General features: G+C 38.4%; 2 protein-coding genes and 1 non-coding gene across 4 annotated transcripts in view; 1 reads left to right on the top strand and 2 right to left on the bottom strand.

The window, feature by feature from the left end:
* Positions 1-3948: 3948 nt before the first annotated feature.
* LOC144639226 (B-cell receptor CD22-like) overlaps positions 3949-23989 on the bottom strand; it is a 74357-nt gene continuing 54316 nt past the window's right edge. Inside the window, exons 6-12 of one of the 2 annotated variants that reach the window (XM_078498513.1) lie at positions 16053-16319; positions 9501-9767; positions 8412-8678; positions 7190-7456; positions 6217-6270; positions 5526-5627; positions 3949-5118 (exon numbers count right to left, since the gene is read on the bottom strand). In XM_078498513.1, coding sequence (XP_078354639.1) covers positions 5042-5118; positions 5526-5627; positions 6217-6270; positions 7190-7456; positions 8412-8678; positions 9501-9767; positions 16053-16319 — 1301 coding nt within the window. In that variant the 3' untranslated portion in view covers positions 3949-5041. The remainder of the gene's footprint in view (positions 5119-5525; positions 5628-6216; positions 6271-7189; positions 7457-8411; positions 8679-9500; positions 9768-16052; positions 16320-23989) is intronic. The other variant, XM_078498512.1, reaches the window with a different exon arrangement.
* On the top strand, positions 12517-13706 carry LOC144639029 (uracil-DNA glycosylase-like). The gene is made up of 2 exons (XM_078498294.1): positions 12517-12596; positions 13066-13706. The coding sequence occupies exons 1-2, from the start codon at positions 12539-12541 to the stop codon at positions 13704-13706; spliced, it is 699 nt and encodes a 232-aa protein (XP_078354420.1). The 5' UTR covers positions 12517-12538.
* On the bottom strand, positions 18215-18287 carry Trnal-uag (transfer RNA leucine (anticodon UAG)). The gene has a single exon. It is a non-coding gene; the product is annotated as a tRNA-Leu (tRNA).

Raw genomic sequence — 23989 nt, 5'->3', positions numbered from 1 at the left:
CGATACTTAACCAGTATGTTGATGGTTTAGAGCTTAAGGAACAGACCATTATTTTTTTGAGGGGGGGGGGGGGGGGGGGGGGGCTAGGGCTGAACCCACTTTTCAGTCATTTTTACTCGGTTAACTCGAACTCGGATAACTCGAAAACCCTGCTAACTGGAACTAAATTTCGTTTTCCTTGATCGAAATTTGGGTCAAATTCACTCCGATAACTCGAATTGTGGTTCTTGCAGCTCGCCACGTATGCCCATTTATAAAAATTTATAAAAAACAAATACTACAACAATTTAGAGCAACGAATATGTATCTGACAGTCATTTTCCTCTCTTATCTTAGAAATGTATGATCGTGTGAGTGTTTCTGACGAGATAAGTTTAATTTGCACTGTACTGTATACTGAAGTGCTGAAAAATCGATAAACTATCAATTATTAACCTGGCAAATTAAGTATTCAATCGACCCCGATAACTCGAACCTCCGCTAACTCGAACTTTTTTTCCTTTCCCTTTCAGAGTTCGAGTTACCGGCCGGGTTCTACTGTATAACGAAACAAAATTTGCATTTCGAAAACAATTGCTGGTTTTCACTGTCACGCAAGTAACGATACTGTCACGCGCTGCAAAAAATAAATCCAAACTATTGAGTTAAACAAATCAAGACTTTTACAGGTTGTAGAAAATAACAAGATAGTCTACGTGTCCAAGTCTCAGGTCTGTACGGTATTCCGTACTCAAGTTATCCGTCATAATGTTTAACACAAATTTAGAGAGCGCAGTATGGAAACGCCATGTTGGATCCCATGTGGAGGGGCACCAAGATGGCCGCCGGAAATCAATGAAAACATCTGGCATTCACTTCTGCTATAAAGCGCGGTCAGTTCACCTTCGTGAACACGTAAACATTCATATACTGTAAACACTTCTTGTAAAGCCTCAATTGTTCAGATCGTTAAAAATAACAGAATGAGGCATTCTTTTTAAGCATACGTGACAGCCTTCAGGCGGCCATTATGATGTCGTGTGGCGCAAAACTCCGAAATTTAAATTGTTATTTCTCAAAGACGGTGGATGCTATCGAGCTGAAAACCTCAATAAGATATATATTAAGGACGTCTAATAGCTAGTGAAGGATAAAAAGTCAGGGGGCTCGCGATTCTGGATTTAGAATTTTGATGACGTCACGTGAAAACCAAGAATATGTTTGCAGAGGTGCATAAACTAAAGAAAAATGTTTGCAGGGGCACATTTTTCATACCCCCCCCCCCCCCCCTCCAAGTAAATAATAGTCCGTCCCTCGGAAACGAGTTCAGCGTGTCTCAAAACAGGTAAATATGGTGGCGCCATTTGTCAAAGCATTCGGATCGATTGCGGAGCGTTTAAAAAGAAAAAATTCTCCTTTTTTCGAGGGAATGGAAATATATTTACGCTAGCAACTATTTTATCTATCCTTGCTCATAATTGCTCTTTAATATAAACAACATTCCCCGAAATAGAGAGAAAAACTGCCTGAGACGTTTGACAGTGGTGAAGTATTAGACGCCCCATTTAATTAAGGCGGGGGTACATGTGAATTTGAGTGAAATTTTGGCAGGTTAAAAGAAAGGAAAAGAGAAAGAAATTTGTTTTTGAAACAGACAGTTGACCCCCACGCAAGAGCACGCTAAGTTGTCAGGGGACTGTTTTGGTGTCCATCTACTAATTTTTAACTTCAAATTCTAATTTTAAGACTACACTAAATCTTCAATATTTCTTATTTCTCCAAATTTAACTTCTCCTTTGAGAAAAACTATCTCCTCCCAAAAATCCCCAAAATTCACCAAAAAATTCTCAAAACACCGCAAAACTTAGATTTGTGAAATAAACAGCGAGTTTTTGGATTGCTTACAACGCTAACAAGATATTCGCATTTAACCCACATTAAACGGTGGAAAAACGGTTTTCAATTTAACCCCCGCCTCAACGCCCCGTGCGTTATAAACGCCCCCCCCCCCCAACCTCGTTCCCAGGGCTTTTCCCTTGCCTCCCCCACAAAAATCGCCTCCATTGAGGAAATGCTCCATAGACTAATATCGCGCAATTTATTTATGTTCTTGCTTAACTCGGACATCAAAAAGGCTAACGGCGCCAACATGGTGAACGATCGTTAGAAATACGCCACAAGAATATTTAAGTTGGTCTTTAGCACGCGCGCGCGCAAGAACCTCAATAGAAAGGAAAATCTAAGTTGAGGCAGCGCGGTTGGCAGGTCTCAAGTTGGAAAATTAAACGCATCTACTGCCTCTTTCTTTGCTTGTTAACGCCGTAGAGCTTGATGCCGTGGACCTGAGCGTCGGCTTTGCTGTGTCCGTTTGAGCTGAAATGCTCTGCGACGGGGAGAACACGCACACTCTTGGTAATGCTTGGTAGATGTTCGCCGAAACGTTCCCTCAGAGTGCACCCAGTTTCGCCGATGTAAATTATGACACCACCGGGGTGCGACGGCAGGACATGCAGTAAATGAGTCCTGAGGACGAACAAGTGAACTCCCGTGCGACAGCGGGAGTTGTGTGTATTAGTGTAGTAGCTTCCTTGGTGGCTGTGTTAAAATAAATTAAATTCAAAACAAAACAAAACAAAACGAAACGAAAATTAAAAATAAAAATTAAATTAAAATAAAACTAAAATTAAATTTAAATTAAAATGAAATTAAAATTAAATTAAAATTAAAACTAAAATTAAAGTTAAAATGTAAAATTAAATTAAAATTAAAATTAAAATTAAATTAAAATTAAATTAAATTAAAATTAAATTAAATTAAAATTAAATCAAATTAAAATTAAAATTAAAATTAAAATTAAAATTAAATTAAAATTAAAATTAAAATTAAATTAAAATTAAAATTATGACTACAGTCGAAGCTCTCTTAACGGACACTCTCGAGCGCTCTCCGGCGCCCCCCCCAACTTACCGGCCCGGCGCGCGGGGAAAGAAAATCCTATAAAAACTTCTATCTTGTTCTTACGAATAAAATTTACATCGCCGTTCGACAATGAATTTAAGAATTACAGTAACATATTTCATTTTGTTTTGTCCCCCCGTTAAATTTAAAAATTACACTTACGCAAGCTCCTGTAGCGGTCCACGCGCGGCTTCTCGTGCGGCGGAGTCGGGTCGGGCGATTGAAAATTAAAATTAAATTAAAATTAAAAATTAAATTAAATTAAAATTAAATCAAATTAAAATTAAATTAAATTAAATTAAAATTAAAATTAAACAAAATTGAAAATTAAATTAAATTAAAATTAAATTAAAATTAATTAAAATTAAAACTAAAATTAAAGTTAAAATTTAAAATTAAATTAAAATTAAAATTAAAATAAAATTCATTAAAATTAAAACTTAAATTAAAAATTAAATTAAAATTAAATTAAAACTAAAAATAAAATTACATTAAAATTCATTAAAATTAAAACTTAATTAAAAATTAAATTAAAATTAAATTAAAATTAAATTAAAATCCAAACGATCCAGACCATCCAGACGATCCAAACGTTCCAACCGATCCAGACGAACTATACGATCCGAGGGCTTACGTCATTGAAAACGTCATATTTTTTTTAAAATAGCAAAGTGGCGTCATTGGGGATGTTCTGGGATGTAAGAGCGTTAATGTCGTATTTTTCCTCTATGGCTCGACCATTTTGTAAGATAACATGTACATCACCCGGTAGAGCAGGGTGGAGTCAAAATTAAAACATAGCTAAGAACAATAGGAAGACTCCTTTATCCACTCAAACGGGAAATCTTAATTAACGACCCTTTTAAAGCGAATCCAGCGAGTTTAGCTATCACTGTCACTATCTTCGGGAGAGTAAAACAGTGAAACAAAAATTCGCTGGAATCGCTTTGAAACACCCCCCAAAATGCCACAGATGCACAAGTAACACACAGAAGAAAAGAATAAGCCGTTTTATTGAATTTCTTTTTCATATTTCGAACTGCCTTGAACGATGATTAAATTCCCATACAAACTCTTATATTACGCCGTCACGGCTTCCAAGGAGGCTTCACGGCTTTCAAGGAGTGTGGGCTACCTGTGATTTATGGGAGCTTTAACGTTTATCTGACAAAAAGCTAACCAGTGAGCGCAAGAACTATTTAATTTCTGAAATTTTGTTACGAAAAATCGACGATAAGTTGAACTAGAAAAAGCTTGATAAAAACCAGAAGGTTTATTTACGAGACAAATACGGTCGGATATCCACTTTTTATAACATCATCGTTTGCAGTTGCATAAGAAAGTTTGCTTTTGTTTTAAGCTCTAAAGAAAGAAGGTCTGAATTCACGGGGTTCTAACTTTTCATCTATTAACAGAAAAAACAACAACAAACAAACGATCCAGTAAACTTACGTTGTTAAGTTTGCATAAAATGAAAACCATGAAACAACGAGACCCAAGAAACCCATGAAACCTATAAAGCCTGAAACCATGAAAGCTTTGAAACCATAAAATCTAAACACAATGGAACCTTGAAACCTATCAAACCACGAAATCTATGAAACCACCAAAAGGGTAGTGGTGGGGTCAGTATCAGAAAATAAAACGGTCTTCATGGAAAATGATATGGCAATTCAAGCAAGAAAAAAAATTCAAAAGAGGTCAAATTTCATGCACATGATCTCCTAAAATTTGCAAGATTTTGAGACATAACTTTCAAAGTTCTGCATATTGTATGACATCTTTACTATCTGTTCGCTTCCTATCTTGCGCGTTACAAAAAGAAGGCAACGAAGAGCGGCCTATTAGGTTCACGAAACATTTTTTATTGCATAGTTATAGGTGTTGAAAATAATAGAACATAAACAAAATCACGGTGAACGACAAATGTTATACATGTATCTTTTTTTTTGGAAAATGCTTGTGCAAAATCACGCTTCACGGCAATAGCTAAGAACGAAATCAAGATTATTCACGAGAAAAAAAGGTATCCATTTTACAAGGTTACAAAGGGTTACAATTTTGAATCATGAAAATACCCTTAACCACTTTCGTATAACTAAAACTAATACTGCAAGTTAACGTAATCCGAGCTCGTGTTTGGGTGGTCCTGAGCTCTGTCACAGTTGTAGATAATCCATCCTGTGAATTAGATAAAAAGAATAATAGAGCGATTTTCATTTCAGCTTGAAAGTAACTCCGTATTTGTCTTTGCATTACTTCGCTTAGTGATTAGTTTAAAAAATTCGCGGCACTTTCTCAACCAATCAGAAGTAGAACCCAAACCAATCGTGACGCACTCGCGCACGTTTTCCCGCGCCTCGCACGGCTACATGTTTGAATAAATTTGGAAGCTAAAATTTTGGGTAAGTAACATATCATTGTATCACCTTAAAAATTTTTCGTTGGCTAAAAAAGTGTAATTTAGGAATAAAACAGGGCTGGGGTGGGGGATTTTACAAAGAAAGTTTAAATTGTAATGTCGTTGACAAAGTTGGGGGTTGGGAGATTTAACAACGAAAACCAAGATTACAATATTGAGTACAAACCTGATTTTTTATGAACACAAACACAAAAGATCACAATCAGCAAGATTCCAGTCGTTAAGATAGCAACAGCTGAGCCCAATAACAGTATGATCAATCCTCTTCCTTGAAAAATAATAAAAAAGTGTTTTACAATTTACCTTTCAGTTTCATCAACCACAAGAAATATATCTACAGTCGAACCCCTATTAAGCGGCCAACCTCTATTAAGCCGCCGGCTGTCAATTGCAAAGTGTCGAGAGTGTTTCCAGTATAATACTGTAAAAAAGAAACCTCATTTAGCGGCCACTTTCCGGCCGTCCCAAGGAGGATTCGTCTATTGCTTTTATCATTATTTAGTGGCCACCAAGAATTAAATACACTAATTTTGGCCTTGTTTTCAACAACCTAATGACAGATAAGAGACGGAAATTTGAAATGACAACTAATAGCATCGTTCAAACACACGCTTATAATCGTCTTGATCTGATTCCGATCTGTTCTTTGTTGTCACTAAGCTTAGTGCCGACCTTTTAATATCCTGGCAATGAATTGATGTTTCTAAGACGAATTATGCTTTTTATAGACGAACCCGTATTAAGCGACCAACCTTTATTTAGCGGCCACTTACCTTATTCTCACGGGTGGCGCCTCAATAGGGGTTCAACTGTATTTCTACGTGAAGCTAAAAAACAATTTATTTTCGCCGACTCACGTTTGGACTTTAACGCTTCGTTTTCCCCTTCCTCTGTGCTTCCCTGGTTTCTGCCTGCACAATGAAAAAACACGTCATATTTCAGCCCGATTTCTTACATTTTTTTAATATTTACACCTAAATTTGAAGCTTAGATTTTTGTATTCATTTAATTAATGAAAGAAAAGGGTTGGAAAACATTATGTTTGCAGCGGATTGTTCAAAACCCGAGTACTATAGCTTGAAAATAGATTAATTTAATCGTAGGCTTGCTTTTAGTCTGCTCACAGCCCTCTTTTGGGTCGTTTAGCGCGGGAAACGAACGGCGAGATAACTGGACGCCAGCGCAAAACGGGAGGCGCAAGGGGGTAGGGTAAAAAAAAGCCTGCTGTCGAGCCAAGTGGCTCATCAGGCCGGAGCTTATCCCGGTTTCTGTAGCATTAAGCGACTAGGAGTATTGCTACTCCCCCCTGGATGGGATGCTAGTCCATCGCAGGGTTACCCCCCAGCAGTAAATTCGCCGGTACCCATTTATACACCTGGGTGGAGAGAGGCACTGTGAGAGTAAAGTGTCTTGCCCAAGAACACAACGCAGCGCCCCGGCCAGGCCTCGAACCCGGACCGTTCGACTCAGAGGCGAGCGCGCTAACCATTAGGCCACCGCGGGGGTGGGGTGCGGGTGCGGCTTGCTTTTAGTCTGTTCACAGCCCTTTATTTTGTCGATCGTTGAGCGTGGGGAAAGAACGGCAAGAGAACTGGACGCCAGGACTGGAAACTGGACTGCGAGGGGGTGGGGTGCGGCTTCTTTTAGTCTTTGTGCTCTCAATTCTTCTCCCTCACGATAAACGTTATCACAGAAAGTTTCAAGAAATGCAGATTTGAACGAAAATAGCGGCGGATGGATGGACTGGGCAAAACAAAATAGCAAGGAGCAGCTGATTTGTATATTGCTATTCACCCCCACCCCACCCCGTCTGTCAATTGAGGCACTTACTTTGTACTTCCACTCTAGCGACCCGTGACCGTATCTGTTCGCCGACACCGTTCTCTACTAGGCAGCGGTATTCCCCTTCATCGCCATGCACCACGTTGCTCAGATCCAGTTTGATGTCCCTTGGGAATTCCTTTCCAGGATCACTTAGTTTTATCCAGGTAACATTCGGGCGTGGATTGCTTGCTGTGACAACGCACTTCAATGATATGCTTTCTCCTTCGGTTATGGGATGATCGCGAGGATAATTTGGATCAAGACTTGGTGGATCTGAATGAAGAGACGAAAGCAATGTTGAGACGGATTCCGCTCAAAGTTCGAGCAATGAGTGCAAAAATTAAGTACCAAAAATCTACTCATAGTATGGTGACATTTTATATACTATATGAAAAATCTCACTGAAATTCATTTGTCTTAGTGATCCCGTGATTAAACAACTCTCAAGCATTCTCGAGAAAATCAAAGTCAAACCTCGTCTCGTAAAAATGTTTAAAACGTGTGCCATTTTGTTTTGAACTGGCGTGAAACGTCAGTTTTAACTAAAATGTAGATATTTTACAATCCAGTTGTCTCTGGCGGGGTCAGCTTGAGTGCTAAAGTTTTGATAGTTTTTTGTTAGCTGTACTCAAACTGTTACCATGTTACGAGATCTCTGTGGTAACTTTAGTTTTTGCCTGTATTGCTCGAATGTTCGGCGAAAACTATTTTAATAGTTATTCCAACTGAATTAGGTTACCTTGGACATGCAATTTTAACAACAAAAAAGCCGCATTTATTTTAACAAATGTCTAGATACACATTATACAAGTTTAAACAGCCCCGTCTGTTTTGGCATTGTTATAGGGTTTGGAGAAGCAAGTAAGGAAAAGTTTAAGTTTGCGTTTAAGCCTAGTGTCTCATCAGGCCGGAGCTTATCCCGGTTTCCTTAGCGCGAAGCGACAAGGAGTATTTCCACTCCCCCCTGGATGGGATGCTAGTCCATCACAGGGTCATCCCCCAGCATTAAATTCGCCGGTACCCATCTATACACCTGGGTGGAGAGAGGCACTATGAGAGTAAAGCATCTTGCCCAAGAACACAACGCAGTGACCCCGGCCAGGGATCGAACCCGGACCACTCGATCCGGAGTCCAGCGCACTTGCTAAAACAATATGAAATCAAAATTCCATCATTGGTTATTGTTAACAGTGGATTACTGGCTTTGACTAATGGCTATAAAACTTACATAACACATTTATCACACTTGTCCGGGAAACTGCTGAATCAGCAATACCATTACTTGCAATGCAATGGTATCTTCCAGCTTGAGTTCTTGAGATGTTTGTAAATGTCAGGTTGACTCCGTACGACAATATTAGGCTGTTTCCAGTGACACTATACCACGTAATGTTTGACATAGGATTGGCAGCTGTCACTTTGCATTGAAGAGTAAGGTTTCCTCCTTCGAGTATGGTGTTGTCACGGGGATAGTTGACATCTAGAGACGGCGAATCTGAAAAATCAAGCATTCGTTTACTTTATGGCCTTGTGGGCTTAAAATTTAAGGCCGTTACGATCCGTTTCTAAGATTCAGAGCGAGCCTTTTAGACTCACAATTGCATATGCCGCGAAAAGGCCACTTTTTCTGAATGGGAGTGATTTGAATGGGACATATCACTGAGCTTACGAAATGCTCCTTGTAGCATTTTTAACACTAAGGGAGCTTCACAAATTCTTCAGGCAAAAGTACAATTTATATTCCAGTGCAGAGAGCCACTGTTATAGAAAAGTGCACTCAATAGAGCAAGCCTAGCCAAAATCTCCAAACCAGAACATTTGAAAAGCAATCAAACCCAAAAAAGAGGCCTCCTTGAGGAAGTTTCAGTATTCCTTCATCATTCACTAATGTTTTTTCAACACCATTTTTTACTCACGATATGCTCCCGACTGGCCTCGTAGCTCAGTCGGTAGAAGAACTTTTTTCCAAATTGGAGGTCGTAGGTTGAAATCCCACCGAAGAAGTCTGAAGATCTCTCGCCTTGCAGACATCTCGATATTACGGACACCCCGTTATTACAGACAGCACTTGAAGTCCCGGCAAATAACAATGACTGAAAATAACTCTCGCTACCACGGACTTCCTCTATTACGGAAACCAAATTATATGGTGTCCGTTATAGAGATAGTTGACTAGGGCTAACGCTAAGAGAAACTTCACAGGTTTATTTTAGCGCTTAAAACAAATACGTAGTTAATTCTCTGATTTTCCGTCTTTTAGTTTACACCTTGCCCAATTTCTATAGAACTAAGGCATTCCTTGTTGTGAATTACTTACATAACACGTTAACATCACTGGTCCGTGATACAACAGGCGAACCAATGCCATTGGTAACCACGCAATAATATTTCCCTGCATGTACTCTTAAGACGTTTGTCAAAGTCAGCTTTTCTCCGTAAGAGAGCTCTGTACTGTTTGATGTAATATTATACCACGTTATATTTGGACGAGGATTTGAGGCTGTTACTTTACACTGCAAGGTAATGTTTTCCTTCTCAATAACTGTGTGGTTACGAGGGTAGTTGACATCTAGTGATGGCGGATCTGCAAGAAGGAAAAACGTTCATTTTATTTTGTCTGCAGTTTATTCAATTTAATTTGAACTGCAATAATTTACATTTTTAAATTGACGGAAACAATGTTAACTACTAACAAGAGAAAATACTTAATCTTGCTACTAAGCGTAACTATATATCGGGAGGAAGGCTGTGACTTCCGAAATATTGGAAGTTAATTATACCCCCACAAAGTTTTATCAGCCGCGCCAGTTTTCTTCGTTTGTTATTTCGTGATTGCTGATTAGATCTTCTACAGTGAAATAAACCGGTACTTCTATTTTGTCACGATGGTCCTTGCAAATTCACACTTGATTTAAAACTAGGTAGGAAGGGATTGAATAAATCTGTGACCTCCTCACCGACCCCAGCCCCACCCCGCATCCCATAAAAACAAAACAAAACAAATAATGCATAATAAAAACCAAAAGGACTTCAATGCTGTAAATATAGTAGCATACCGCAATGTATTCTGGTCATGAAACACAAAACAATTTACGGTCACTGAATGAACTTCGAAAGTCACGAAAAGAAAACTGTGCATGTAAAGGCGAACACAAAACATTTTTGCAGAAGGTCTAATAGCCACATAAAGATACATGGGTATAAGCACTTGAACTCATACCTCGGAAGAAACTTCCAATGAATGCCGAGGTGTCTGCATAGAGATTTGCAGGGAGAAGTCCTCTTTTTAGAGGCTTTGTTTGAAAAGGTATGCTAATTGCGACAGATTTGAAATGCTATACTTCAAAGAACCAAGGTGTCTACATTATCAGTGACAAATTAAAAAGCTAAGGACCAGGAGAATTGAACAAGCCTAGCCAAAATCTCCAAACCATAACATTTGAAAAGCAATTAAACCCAAAAAGAGGCCTTCCTAAGGATGTTTCAGTATTCTTTCATTATTCATCAATGTTTTTTCAACACCTTACTTTACTCACGGTTTGCTACCGACTGGCCTCGTAGCTCAGTCGGTAGAAGAACGTTTATCCAAATTGGAGGTCGTGGGTTGGAATCCCACCGAAGAAGTCTGAAGAACTCTAGATCTCACCTTGTAGACATTTTGATATTACGGACACCCGTTATTACGGACAGGAATTAAAGTCCCGGAGAATAAGAATTACTGAAAACAAATCTCACTTCCCTCACTACGGACACCAAATTTTATGGTGATCCCGAAGGGGTCCGCTATAGAGACAGTTTGCTAGGGCTAACGTTAAGAGAACCCTCATGGGTTTATTTTAGCGCTCAAAACTAATACATAGTTAATTCTCGGATTTTCCTCCTTTAAGGAGGCTCGATGTAGTTTTTTTTTAGCCAAAGGGGGGTTGTTTTGAAAATTAAAATTATCTAGAAAGCCAATGTTCGATTTTTGCCAAAATACACCATAATGATCAAATATGACCAAATTATTATTTTTTACCCGTCACTTTGTCACAAAGGTTTCCATAGCAACCATTGACGTTTTCTTTTGTTCTCAAACAAGCTTGATTTTCTCGAAATCTAGATTGACTCTTGGTGTTTATTTTTTGATATGTTCAAGTAAAGTAGATTTACTACCTGTACACAAAATTTTAGGAAAATCTGTAAGAGCGTTTTAGAGTAAATCAAGAATGAAGTTTTTGGTATTTTCTTATAATTTCTTACAATCGGCAGTCGATATATCTTAACAAATTAAGCAAAAAGACTTTTGCTTTTAGTTAATGGTCTTTGATGGTGTAAGTATTTATATTTCAGTGATAGTAACTGTGATCAAATAATACGAAACAATTTTAAAGCACCTATTTTATATCGAAACGGTGTTTTTCTGAAAATTTCATTCTTGATTTACTTGAAAACGCTCTTACAGATTTTGGAAATTTAACGGTATGTAAATTGCTGTATGTAACTGGTGTTTTAAATACTTTACTTTTAAAAATATCCAAATATTTCCCCGTCTGGCTTGAAAAGTCAGTCAATAAGTGTTTTATCAAATACCGCTTTTATTGTGCTTTGTTTTGCGAGGCTAACACTCGGAAACAACTTTCTTTAATACTTTATTTTTAAAAATATCCAAATATTTCCCAGTCTTTCTTGAAAAGTCGGTCAATGAGTATTATTATTTTCGATAATGTTGCCCACATGTCTTAGAGGGCTTATATTCGGAAACAACTATCAGAATTGCCAATGAATTTTGTCCAGCGATTTGAATAGAGAAGTCTTCTCTTTGTCGCGGCTTGTTTATTGAAAATTTACGCTTTGCTAGACAAGACTTGAAATATTATACTTCAAAGAAGCATGGTGACTTCATTATCAGAAATCACGAACAAGCTGAGTACCCGAGAACTGAACAATGCACAACCAAAACTTAACATTCCTTGTTCATTAACAATTAACTACTTTCCTTTTTGTGATTTCGAAAACAGCGTTCCTTTAGTTTACTTTAGACCTCTTTCAAGCAACCTCATATCCACAAGTAAATTAATTTTTTCTTTTCTTCGCTGTGTGCGGACAAGTTGTAGAGTTTTTATGCTAATGTCCCCGCTTTATTTTAATTTTAACCTAAGATATGATAGTTTATCCATTTAAACTACTAGTGTCCAGTCGCCTCTTAAGCACTCAGTCGTTCATTGAGGCTTTTTGTTGGCATTCTTAGCGTTCAAGTGTCGCATATGATGGTTGTACGCTGTATTTTCGGAACATTTTACAAGAGGGAGTTTAGAGTCGGGCTAATTTAAGGTTTTTGCCTTTTATTTTCTTTCTTGTTAAGAAACATTGCCAATGGCTCGAATCACCGTTGTCATCTTATTGCTGTGGAGTATGTTTAGCAGTGTTGCAGGTAAGTTTAGTCAATTTGGTAGTTTTAGAATATTTCAGTTTACTTGTTTCCTTGTGCGAAATTTTGGCCTTTCTCAACGTATATATAGAAAAGGTTGTTACAAACGAGAGCATATAGCACGATGACATATACCAAGAACGTATTCTTTTTTAGATAGTGATCGCGACACTCGATGAAACGGTTTTGATTTGTACAGTTTCCATCCACTATTGTTTGCACAGTAAACATGGGCGGATTTAGGGGAAGGGCGCATGGGATGTGCACCATCTCCCCTCCCCCTGAGATGACCTGCGGCTTTCTAATACAACTGGTGTTCTGCAAAAAAGTCAGTTACGCCATTCCTTAGCGGTGCATCCCCTCCGAAGAAAAAACCTGGATTCTTGATTTTCTTGTGACGTCATCAAAATTCTAGAACCCAGAATCGCAAGACCCCAGAGTTTTTATCGTTCACTGTATTTCACGTGAACAGGGTTGCGCAATACTGCACAAGTCCATAATAGGACTCACTTGGAAAAGCGTTTCACTCGAATGGTACAAGAAGAAAAAGAAGCTAAGGGAAAGGAGGTAGACCCTAAGGAGAAATGTCGCAAGGCGACGTACAAAACTGTCTCATTGTACGATTTTGTCTACAAGCATAACTGTTTTCCGGCTGGATGGAAAGAGTTATTGGCTCTTAAACTAGTTCAAAAGGACATCAGTGAAATATCTCCGTTACTTTTGAAAGAGGCTGAAAAGTATCAAATCGAACCTCCAATGCCCAACATGTTCAGAGCTTTTACCGTCCCTCTCGATAAAGTCAGAGTTGTTATCATAGGTCAGGATCCAGTCCCCGAAGCAGGCCAAGCTACAGGCCCGGCGTTCAGCTTGAAGACAGGTCAAGATCCCCGTAAATCCGTACCAACCGTGTTTAACATGCTTGTGGAGTTGAAAGTGGAAGGAGTGGATGTGGATCTGTCTAACGGTGACCTGACACCCTGGGTAGACCAAGGAGTCCTACTGTTGAACGCGGCGTTAACAGTAAAACAAGGACCCTCAAAATACATGGCGGGGTCTCATCAATACCTTTGGATCGATTTTACACAACTTCTGGTTGAGTATATTAGCAAGTAAGGCCAGCCAATGGCTTGGATTCTTTGGGGAGACAAAGCAAAAGCCTTTTCTAAAGAACATAATTTGATTGACAGAAAAAGGCATTACATCAAGGCTGGAGGACATCCCTCTCCCCAGGGTAAAACAGCTGGCATTAGATTTTTTGGAAGAAACTACTTCAGATGTGCTAATGATTTCTTGGTCAAAATGAAACGTGGTGCAGTTGACTGGAGTTTGCCGCCCCGCATTGTGTTTGGGATGAAACCGGAAGACTGCGATGCAGATGGACTGTAGTAATAGCAACGAGAAACTCTTGCTTAGCCTACCTTTATTTATTAAATGATTCATGATTAACCATACAATATATAATGTTTATTTCCCTGATACATATTTGTGATATTTTAAGGCTTCAAGAAGCAATTAGAATATTTAGCGTTTAAGAAATTCGTCTTCAAGCTTAGGAAGAGTTGTCCGTTGTAATTTGATCATTGTCGGTTATTTATTCATTTCGTTAGCTGTAAAACGCAAAGCAAGCACATTTACAAAAAATACATTATAATTAGTTACCTCCATCTTGAGCAATATTCTGAAGCTTATCCTGAACGGAAGATTTAAGTGTTAAACAATTTCCTTCCAAAGATTCATATTGTTTAAACCAAATGTACTTGTTTATTTTAAATTTGCTGTAAACTTCATTTAAATTATTTAGTACTTTCACCTGCTATAAGTTATCTCATTGTTAGCCTTGTACTGTGCAACATTTGATCTACTTTCAGTCACCTACTACGATGTTTAATTTAACGAGAAATAAAGAAGACTATTGAGTTCCAGATCTGTGTGAGTCCTTGTTATTATGCTGTCCTACTGACAAGGGGCAACTACCCTGTACTTCTGGCATTTAGTAATCAGTGCCGTGCAGCAAGCCTGTGCTCTGCCAAGCTTTTCCCCCGCCCAAGTCAGTCTGACAATATACTAGCGCCCTAGTCGAAAGTCCATATTTGTTCCCTAGACGGGCAGCATCGCCAAACACCTATCGTTAGATATGAAACTTGTACTGTGCTGTTTTACGCGCACTAGTTAAGTGATTCTTAAAAAGATCGGCCCTCTTGATACCATTCAGTTGTACTACTCCTGAAATCAACGCCAATATATCTTCGATTTCGTTTGTAAAAATGATTTTTTTACAAAGCGTCCAAATTATGCAACGAAAAGTAGCAAACTGAAACATTATGGAGGTGGGTGAACAAGTTCGCGAATCGATGGATTTGGCCGTAAAAAGTGCACGGATTGTGGATTTTTGCAAAACATTGAGCGGATAATAAAACGTAGTTCGGATCTCTTTGGTCGGCCTTCGTCGGTATGTTGACGGACTTGGCACGAAAACAAGCAATGCAACGAAACTTCTTAAAAGTTTGGCATAAAAAACAACATCTACTGTCCGCTGCGGTGAAACTATACCCACAAGTTTTCAAGCAATGCGGATTCGGGTTTGAGCGAAAATAGTGGCGGATTGACGGATTAGGCCAAAAAATAGCACGGATCGGCGGATTTGCGCACCCTTATTCACCCCCCTTCCTTTTGAGTGCACTGTATGACGACGAAACAAGCATTAGAGACTAAAAGAATACGTTTGTAAGAAGTACTTAACATTTTAAAGCGTCGGCTTATCTAAATTTCGTCTCGTTGTTGGCGGACGGAGGAAGGGGTGGGTGGGGTTTGGTACTCCCATGTTTTTAAGCATGAAGGTATCTTTTAGGTTTGTACTCGAAGAAATAAAAATACGTCGCCCTGCTGTTTTGATGGTGTAGATCAATAAAGCAAGAAAAAACTGCTTTATAGCTAATAGCATTGGATGACAACGTCTTCAAGGTCATTAAAATCACTATAGCTGTTATTCGCCTGCCTGTTATGAGCTATCTTTTAGGGGCAAATAAAACCTTAGCTACGCCATGAGACGCATAAGACTAAGTATGGGCCGGACATATTGCTAGAATACAGTGTTTTGTCGTATCCTTCCATAGCTGCATAAAATACTATGAGCTTATTGACCACGTGGAGACCATGTCAAGGGATCGGACTAAAATATTCATTCTGAGGACGTGCATGTGGCGTATGGACCTCGCTGCACCATCGGCCACGTATGGATCAAACTAAGCGCCTTGAAGAAAAAGGTTAGTTCCGTACTTATCTTTTTCAAAGCACTTATGTTTCATGTCACGTGATAAATTGAATTTTAACAAATGATAATATGGAATTTTGACGTTATTAAAATAGAAACGGAGTTGAATTAAAAAGAATGACGGATGTTAACGGAATCTCATGAGTAATCGTAAGTTTAAAAAATTTAATTATCTTTAATCTACTTACACTGCACATCAATGGTACTGATCCTGGAAGTCACAGCTTGGCCGATTCCATTTCCAACAACACAATAGTACTGTCCCGCATCAGATCTTGAGATTCTGGTAAAGGTCAAGTTCACTCCATACCACAGTACTGTGTTGTTTGCTGTAACGCTATACCACGTGATGTTTGGCTTAGGATTGGCAGCTGTCACTTTACATTGAAGAGTGACGTTGACGCCTTCAACTACTGTGTGGTTACGAGGATAAACGTCATTCAACGACGGAGGATCTGCAAATAAATTAAATATTAAAAATCTGTTATCTCTGCCAGCAATCTTAATTTCACATGCAAGTAAAATTAATCGGTCAAACTTTAAAACAACACCATTTTACAAATTAACTCAACCTTGCGGTTTTCTTGAATAATAATTCTTGTTACAAGGTCTGAACTTTAAAGCAGAACAAAGCTTTCGACAGTATCTCACAATCTTCTTCGGGAAAGTGAGTACGCGTATTGTCACGTGTTTACATGTTGTCTGGTCACGTGACAACAAGTGCTTGAAAAAGGGCGGGTAACTCGGAGCCCCCATCTCTATTTTTCGAGTTGTCGTTTGCCTTACTATCAAAGCGAGTCTACCACTGTTTGTGATCTATTTCTCTTCTTGTTCACTGCTGAGAGGTGAAGCAGTCGGGCTCACTTAGATCAAATCATTTCATGTAGGCTAAATCAAACTAATTGAGAGTTAGAACCGAAAGCAACCGTGATGCTCGAGAACTCGTTTTGAAGCAGAGGCAAAGGGAACTCCAAAATAGCCTATTCTAGTAAATTAAAATAAAAAGCCTAGGGTTTCTTCTGGAAGGTGTTTAATCGGGGTTTTTATCGGAGGGGATTTTGCGTTTCAATAACATTTGAGCTTCATCTTTAGAAGAGTATTTAAACAAACTCGTCTGAAAATGCCGGCCATTGAAAACACTTTAAACCTGACGATCGGAAGACAAAAACAAATTCTACGATCAACAAATGATCTAAATAATTCTCTACAGAAGCGGGTCTTATAGTCAAAATACAATGTTTTTGCCGCATTTAAAGTTTAAAATGTTGGTATAAGATTATAAGCTTCTATTTTATTCGAAAGGTCTTATTATCCGAGAAGAGATTTGACGAAGCAGCCTCGTTCCCAGGCCAGGCTTTTCATTGGGAACGAGTTTGCTGAAGAGGGTTGGGTAGCAGCTTTCGTAAGCTGGTCTCACATGAATGGCTCGCTACCCTTTGAGAGAACAATAGAACAAACAGCGAGAACAATGTCACTAGCCCCCAAAACAATAGCAAATACACTAGAGGACAAGTAGAATTACAAGCTTACGAGAGCTGCTACATTACTGGCTGAAGGAGAAGCCTTATTTTCGAAGGGCTTTTTAAACGAAATTTTACGGTATGCTAATTGTGACTTGAAATATTATACTTCAAAGAAGCTTGGTGACTGCATTAATAGTGATAATTTGAATAAGCTAAGCACCCGCCAAACTCAACAATAAAGAACCAAACCTACATTCCTTGTTCATAAACAATTACAAACGTCCTTTTTCTGTGATTTGGAGACAGAGTTCCTTTAGTTCGCCTTGGACTTCTTCCGAGCTACTTCACATCAACAAGTGAGTGAATAATCTTTCTCTTTTTCATTTTTTTGCAAATTTGTCAAATGAGTTGCTCTGTGTTCATGCCAACGTCAGTCTCCCTTTGCAGTTCGCTTAATTAAGCCAAGGCAAACAAGCCCGCATTTTAGCCATTTGTCTATGTGAGTTAATTATTAAGAATGCGAAAAAAGTGTCAGCCCTATGTGACATTATCAAAACCACTACACAGAGCCACGAGTAGCTTTAATACGGGGAGTAAAAAAAAAAAAACAATGCGTTTTTCGGTCTTGAGTCGAAATAGTGTTTCACTTTTATAAATAACGGTTTGGCTACAAATTAATTTATAAATAACGGTTTGGCTACAAATTAATTTATAAATAACGGTTTGGCTACAAATTAATTTATAAATAACGGTTTGGCTAAAAATTAATTTATAAATAACGGTTTGGCTAAAAATTAATTTAATTAGAGTTATATATGTTGTTTGGATAACGGTTATATAGCATGATAAATTTTGCATTAACTGAAAAACTCGGAAAAAAAATTCCGAGTTCCAGATGGGATTTGAACCCACGACCCTCCGTGTTCTAGGACGGATGCTCTACCACTGAGCTACTGGGACTACAAATTAACAAATTAATTTAATTAGAGTTATATATGTTGTTTGGATAACGGTTAACGACAAGAATGCAAAACAAAGTGAAAAAGTCGCGTTAAAGGAAGATTTATTATGCAAAACGAGTTGGATGTCACATAAAATACACTTTGTTTAGTAATCTTCTCAAAAAAGAAAATGAACAATAAATTAAAGGGTTCAAGCAACGAAAACAAGGATGAAACAAGGATGTTTGGCTTTGGATTGGTAGATGTCAGTTTACATTGAAGAGTGGCGTTAACGCCTGTGTGATTACGAGGATAAACTTCATCAGGCGAGGGGGGATCTGTAAATAGATTGCGTTAACAACTCATTGAGTTCACAGTTTCGACATTGCTGAGCCTAGCAGTATGGGCTATGGGGACGAGAATAGATGACAGGAAAACAAAAATGGCCGGTTTTTTCTAGGAGTGCGAGAAGGTTTTTATTCCTCAAGAATCGATTAACTTTGGTGTCTCCAATTAGTTTTGCAAAATGTAAACACCTAGACACTTAAATGTAGGTTTTCATTTTATTTACTCTTTCACATTTGAGAAGTCACCAGCGAAAGGTGCGAATATCAGCGGTTTTGTGAGTTGTGACTTTGAGGCTGTGGAAGAACTTGAACGCGATTGGACGCACCGTTTTTTCCTCAAATGGCACCTGGGACCCCTCCCGTCCTACTCTCTCATTTGTGTCACGATAAACTGCTTTAAAGAAGGTGCCTCTATTATGCAAGAAGGTGCCAACAAGGTAAACACCTTGAAAAGTGAACAGAAGAAAACCCGGCAAACCTACGTTTCTTATTCATTACTATTTAACGCACTCCGCCTTATCTGTGATTCAGTAACAAAGTCCTCTTAATTTTCTTGGACGTTCTTTCCATTAACAACATATCACCAAGTAAGTACATATCTAAATAACTACCTTATAATAGAAAATTAACGCTTCATGAAATTAACACGAATTTCAAAAACTCGCGTTAATTTAAGTTAATTTTGTTAACGTTAATTTCCGCGCCTTTAATTAAGTAGAGCGTTAATTTCCGTGACCTTAATTTCCATTTTTTTGAGCCCGATTTCTCGATACAGTTCAGACGTTCTTGAATCCGAGGAAAAGGCATTATTTAATCAGTGTGAAAATCTGCCGGTATCACTGAAACTGCGAAGAACGCTCGAGGCGGTCAGATTCCTTCGTTAAGGATTATACGCCTGGTGTTGAAGTAAGCCTGAATAAACATGTTTTGTCTCAACATTTTTTCCTTTTAGTGTACGTCGCGTTAATTTCCTTAATTTTGAAATGTTACCCCCTCTTTCGCGTTAATTTTCTTTATTGGGAAGTATTTTTTTCTTCGATTCGCGTTGATTTAAGTCGCGTTAATTTCAAATACCTTAATTAACACATGCGTTAATTTCCTTTAATAAGGTATTTTGATTTATTTTTTTCAACAATGTTATAAGTATGAAAATGGTCTTTGAATGATCTTAGGATTTTTTATCGTGTGAAGTTTGTTTACCGTTGGAAAATTGAACTATAATTTGGTCAAACGCTTTTTGAACAGCTTGGTACATCGTCGCATAAAAGAGTTGCTGTTAGTATTCGATTTTTTCCATCGCCATTTTATAAGGATTTCTCCGTTTGTTTCGATTTCTTTCTAGTTTCCAAAGACCTTGTGTTACGTGATTCAGTGCTTAAGAGTAGCAGGAAGGTTGATTGTGGTACATAGAATATAACTGTTCCCATTAATCTAGCCGTTAATAGAGAGATTAAGCATGACGTTATACGGCAAACGACAAACGCGAGCTTGCCTTTCATTTTGTTACCTTTTTATCGAATTCTGAAAATAATGCCTCATAAAAATAGGGAAATAATCCCACATTCACGCAAACACAAAACTTTTCATTTCCGCGTACGAACGCTAAACGGCAAACGGCAGAAGTTGAATTTGTGCCGTTCGCGAGAAAAAAAAACGTCATGCTTAATCTCTCTAATGATCATTTTTTTTTTCCTTGGGAACATACGCAAAATATAGTTTCAAAGAATATCGTATTTCGACAAGTGTTTCTTTTCCATTTTTGAATTTAGACACCTAAATAAATTTCATTTTAGAACATCTACCCAGGAAAATGGGACCACCTTTTTAGAAGATCCGTTCCCTCCGGAAATTTTCCAGTAGAGTGAACCGAAAAGTCGTGTTGTATTAACAACCCAGCCGGAATTTCCAGAAATATTTGGTAAATGGTAAACAACCACAGTCACCAACGAAACTTGAGCAAAAGAAATAAGCAGTTATGGGAGTTTTGATTTGGCCTTAATAAGATCTTAAGCGGTTAGCAAGCAAAATATGAAACTGTTCAATTTTCCCTCAAATGGCACCTGGACCACCTCCCGTCTTACTCTCTCACTCGTGTCATGACATACCACTTCAAAGAAGGTGCCTATAGTATGCAACAAGGTGCAAACAAGCTAGACACCATGAAAAGTGAACAAAAGGAAACCAACCCCACGTTCTTTTTTCATTATTAATCAAAACTCCTCTTAATTTGCTTGGACCATCTTTCGATCCACATTATATCAACAAGTAAGTAAATATCAAAGTATCTATTCTGTTGCTTTTCAACAACATAATTAGTGTGAAAATGATCTTTGACAATGTATAAAAATAAGACTGGTGTTTAACTCTTTATGGTGGTATTTCTGAGTGGCAGCCTTTTACGAGCTTAGAGAAGTATAAGTGATTTGAAAAGAAAAATAAGGTCAAAACAATTAGGTATATAAAGGTAAAAAGATGTTACACAAGTATTTTAATAAGATTAAGTTTACATTATGATAAAAGGGATACATTGCTTAAAGTTATTCGACTTCAACGTTTGAAGTGCGCAAGTGGAGAAAGAAGAATTTCCTTTAAGTGTTAGAACGAATAATGTTACAATCTTTAAATGCTGAAAATACCACCTCCGCAGAAAGTTTAAATTTCGGAGTGAAAGGTCAAGAGTACTCGAAGGTTTACTAGCTGCGAAACGCTACTAGTCTTTCGTAGTTAAAACTGCAACAATAAATAAGCTTTTCATTGGCTGTTTCATATCTAAACCAACGAAATAACACTTCATTTTAAATGCATATGCTTTTATATACGTCAGCTTCTTATAGCGTTCATTTGGAACATTAGGAAAAGAAATATATATTAACTTTAAAACCATGTCAGGTTAAATTTTCATGCGCCATTTATGAGTTCATCATTCATTCGATCTCGACGTTCGTTTTTGTTTTCAGGAAAATCATCGCATTAACAATGGTTGGAATCACTGTTGCTATCGTTTTGCTGTCGAGTCTCACTGGCATCGATGTAGGTAAGATTGTCATTTGAGGTTAGACTAACGAACAATAAAAGGAATAAAAATCGGGTACCTAAATCAGTAAACATTACAGCCTATCGAACCCATAAATTGAGTCAGGTCTCGGAGTATTCTTCGCCGATTTATTAAAACACAACTGATATTGTAAGTGGGCTGTTTTTTTTTCTTCTTATAATTCGCCCCTTCCTCTAACTTGAAGTATCTGTCCCTATTAACTTGTAAAATAGGCCTTATTACAAAAATTGAATTCTGGACAATTTATGAATTGTAAAGTTAAGATACTAGGCAAAAGTTTTGAAGGAGAGTTTGAAGGATGTAGCTGGGCTAGAAAGCGTCCAGTTACAATTTTTAATTTCCCATACATTTGTCTATATTTTTTCCGCATGATTGACGCAGTTCGCGGGAAAAATTATACTGAGACAAATGTATGAGAAATTGAAAACGTAACTGAACGCTTTCTAGCCCAGCTACATCCTTCAAACTTGGCAAATAAAAACTTTTGCCAAGCATCTTGACTTTACAATTCATAAGTTGTCCAGAATCCAATTTTTGTAAAAGATATTTGCCGTCGGATTCCCATACAAACACTGTAATTTCTACCCACTTTGCCTACTCGTCAAGATGGCGTCGAAAACCGTGATAAGGCCTATCATGGTACACGTTTTAAAAATGAAAAACTGGAAAACATATTTCGCAAATCTATTCAGTAGTCATTTTTTCTTATTACGTTTTTGTTATGAGAACATTCATCGTCAACTTTAAGAGAGAAAATTCGGAACCTATCGTAGTCCAGTCCCTGAACTCTCTCTTCCGCGCGCCCTTTATAGGGGTTGAACCCAGGCGTGCAAAGAGAGAGTCCAGGATAGCTTGCATGCGCATGCTCAGAACGAACCAATTAGAAGCGAGGAGTGTGGCGTCACTTGCTTGGGACGCGCTTGGTTAAAAAAGCTCGCTCAAATGACGAATTCAACTACGCGACCAAGTGCGCGAATAAATGCAAGAAAAAAACTGTGCTCAAATGCATCCAAATATAATTCAATAAACAGCTATAAAACTAGGAGAAGTTGACGGATAGCGATTTGTGTTTTGGCCGTTAGCTTTTAGTAGACACTGACTGGAAAGCTAGGCTTTTTAAAGTTATTCCGGTGATCCAGCTTTAGTACACGGTCGCGCAGTTGAACTCGTCATTTGTGCGCGCGCGTTTTCAAAAGTGCTGCCAAATATGGTTTTTCCCCCAATTTTGGGGGAAAAACTGGCGCATGCACATGCAAGTTATCCTGGACTCTCTCTTCGCGTGCCTGGGTACAGCCCCTATAAAAGGGCGCGCGGAAGAGAGAGTTCAGGGACTGGACTAAACCTATAGTTGTATAGTTAATATTTAGGCCAAACAAGTACCCCCGCCCGCCTTTCCTTTCCCGCCGAGCATAGAGGCGAAAACATTTGGCACACTTTCCGCGAAATGATTGTTTCTTCCCATGCCCTTTTATTTAAGTTAACGGAAGTTAACTTATGACTTTATATAGACTTATCCTTTTTTATTTTATTTTTAGGAATAAGTTGATATCCTATGCATTTCCAGTAAGTATAAATAAAAGATTGGGACTCCGATTAGTGGTCATTCCCAGGGCAACACAGGGGGGGGGGGGAGGGAGGGGGTTTAAAGGGTAAGAAAGCCATCGAGCACGTAAACGTACATGTAGCGACGACTGGAGAAGAAGCAGAAGACAGAAATGGCCGAATTAATGGGGAGTGGATAGAACTTTATCAGTGGCTAGAACTACCGATTAAGATGTATATTGAACATTTTCAGTTTCACGTGTACAGGGTTCCACCATGCTGCACAAATCCACAATGTGACTCATTTGGAAAAGCGTACCTCGATAATGGAGGTAGAAAAGAAGAAAATCGATTGCCGCAAGGCGACATACAAAACAGTCACCTTGGTCGATTTTGTCTACACGCATAAGTGTTTTCCAGCAGGATGGGAAAAGTTCTTGGCTAAGGAAAAAGTTAAAAATGTCATTAAAGAGATGTCTCCGTATCTTTCAAAAGATGCCCAAAATCGTCAAATCGAACCTCCAATGCCCTTCATGTTCAGAGCGTTTACCGTCCCTCGCGATCACGTCAAAGTGGTTATCATAGGTCAAGATCCAGTTCCCGAAGCAAACCAAGCTACAGGCCTGGCGTTCAGCTTGAAGCCAACTAAAGATCCCCGTAATGGTGTACCAACCGTGTTTAACATGCTTGTTGAGTTGAAATTGGAGGGAATGAATGTGGATCTGTCCAACGGTGACCTGACGCCCTGGATGAAAGAAGGTGTCTTGCTATTAAACG

The sequence above is a fragment of the Oculina patagonica genome, chromosome 14 (genome assembly GCF_052425735.1).
Source record: "Oculina patagonica isolate OP01 chromosome 14, crgOcupat, whole genome shotgun sequence".
Taxonomy (NCBI): Eukaryota; Metazoa; Cnidaria; class Anthozoa; order Scleractinia; family Oculinidae; genus Oculina; species Oculina patagonica.
Note: the sequence above shows the minus strand (reverse complement) of the source record. Positions and strands in the feature narration are given on the sequence as shown.

What these genes read in the sequence shown, in the direction of transcription:
- LOC144639029 (XM_078498294.1), top strand. Translation starts at nt 12,539, where the DNA reads ATGGCTCGAATCACCGTTGTCATCTTATTGCTGTGGAGTATGTTTAGC. An exon ending in TATGTTTAGCAGTGTTGCAG is followed by an intron (nt 12,597 to 13,065) that starts GTAAGTTTAGTC and finishes TCACGTGAACAG; the next exon opens with GGTTGCGCAATACTGCACAA.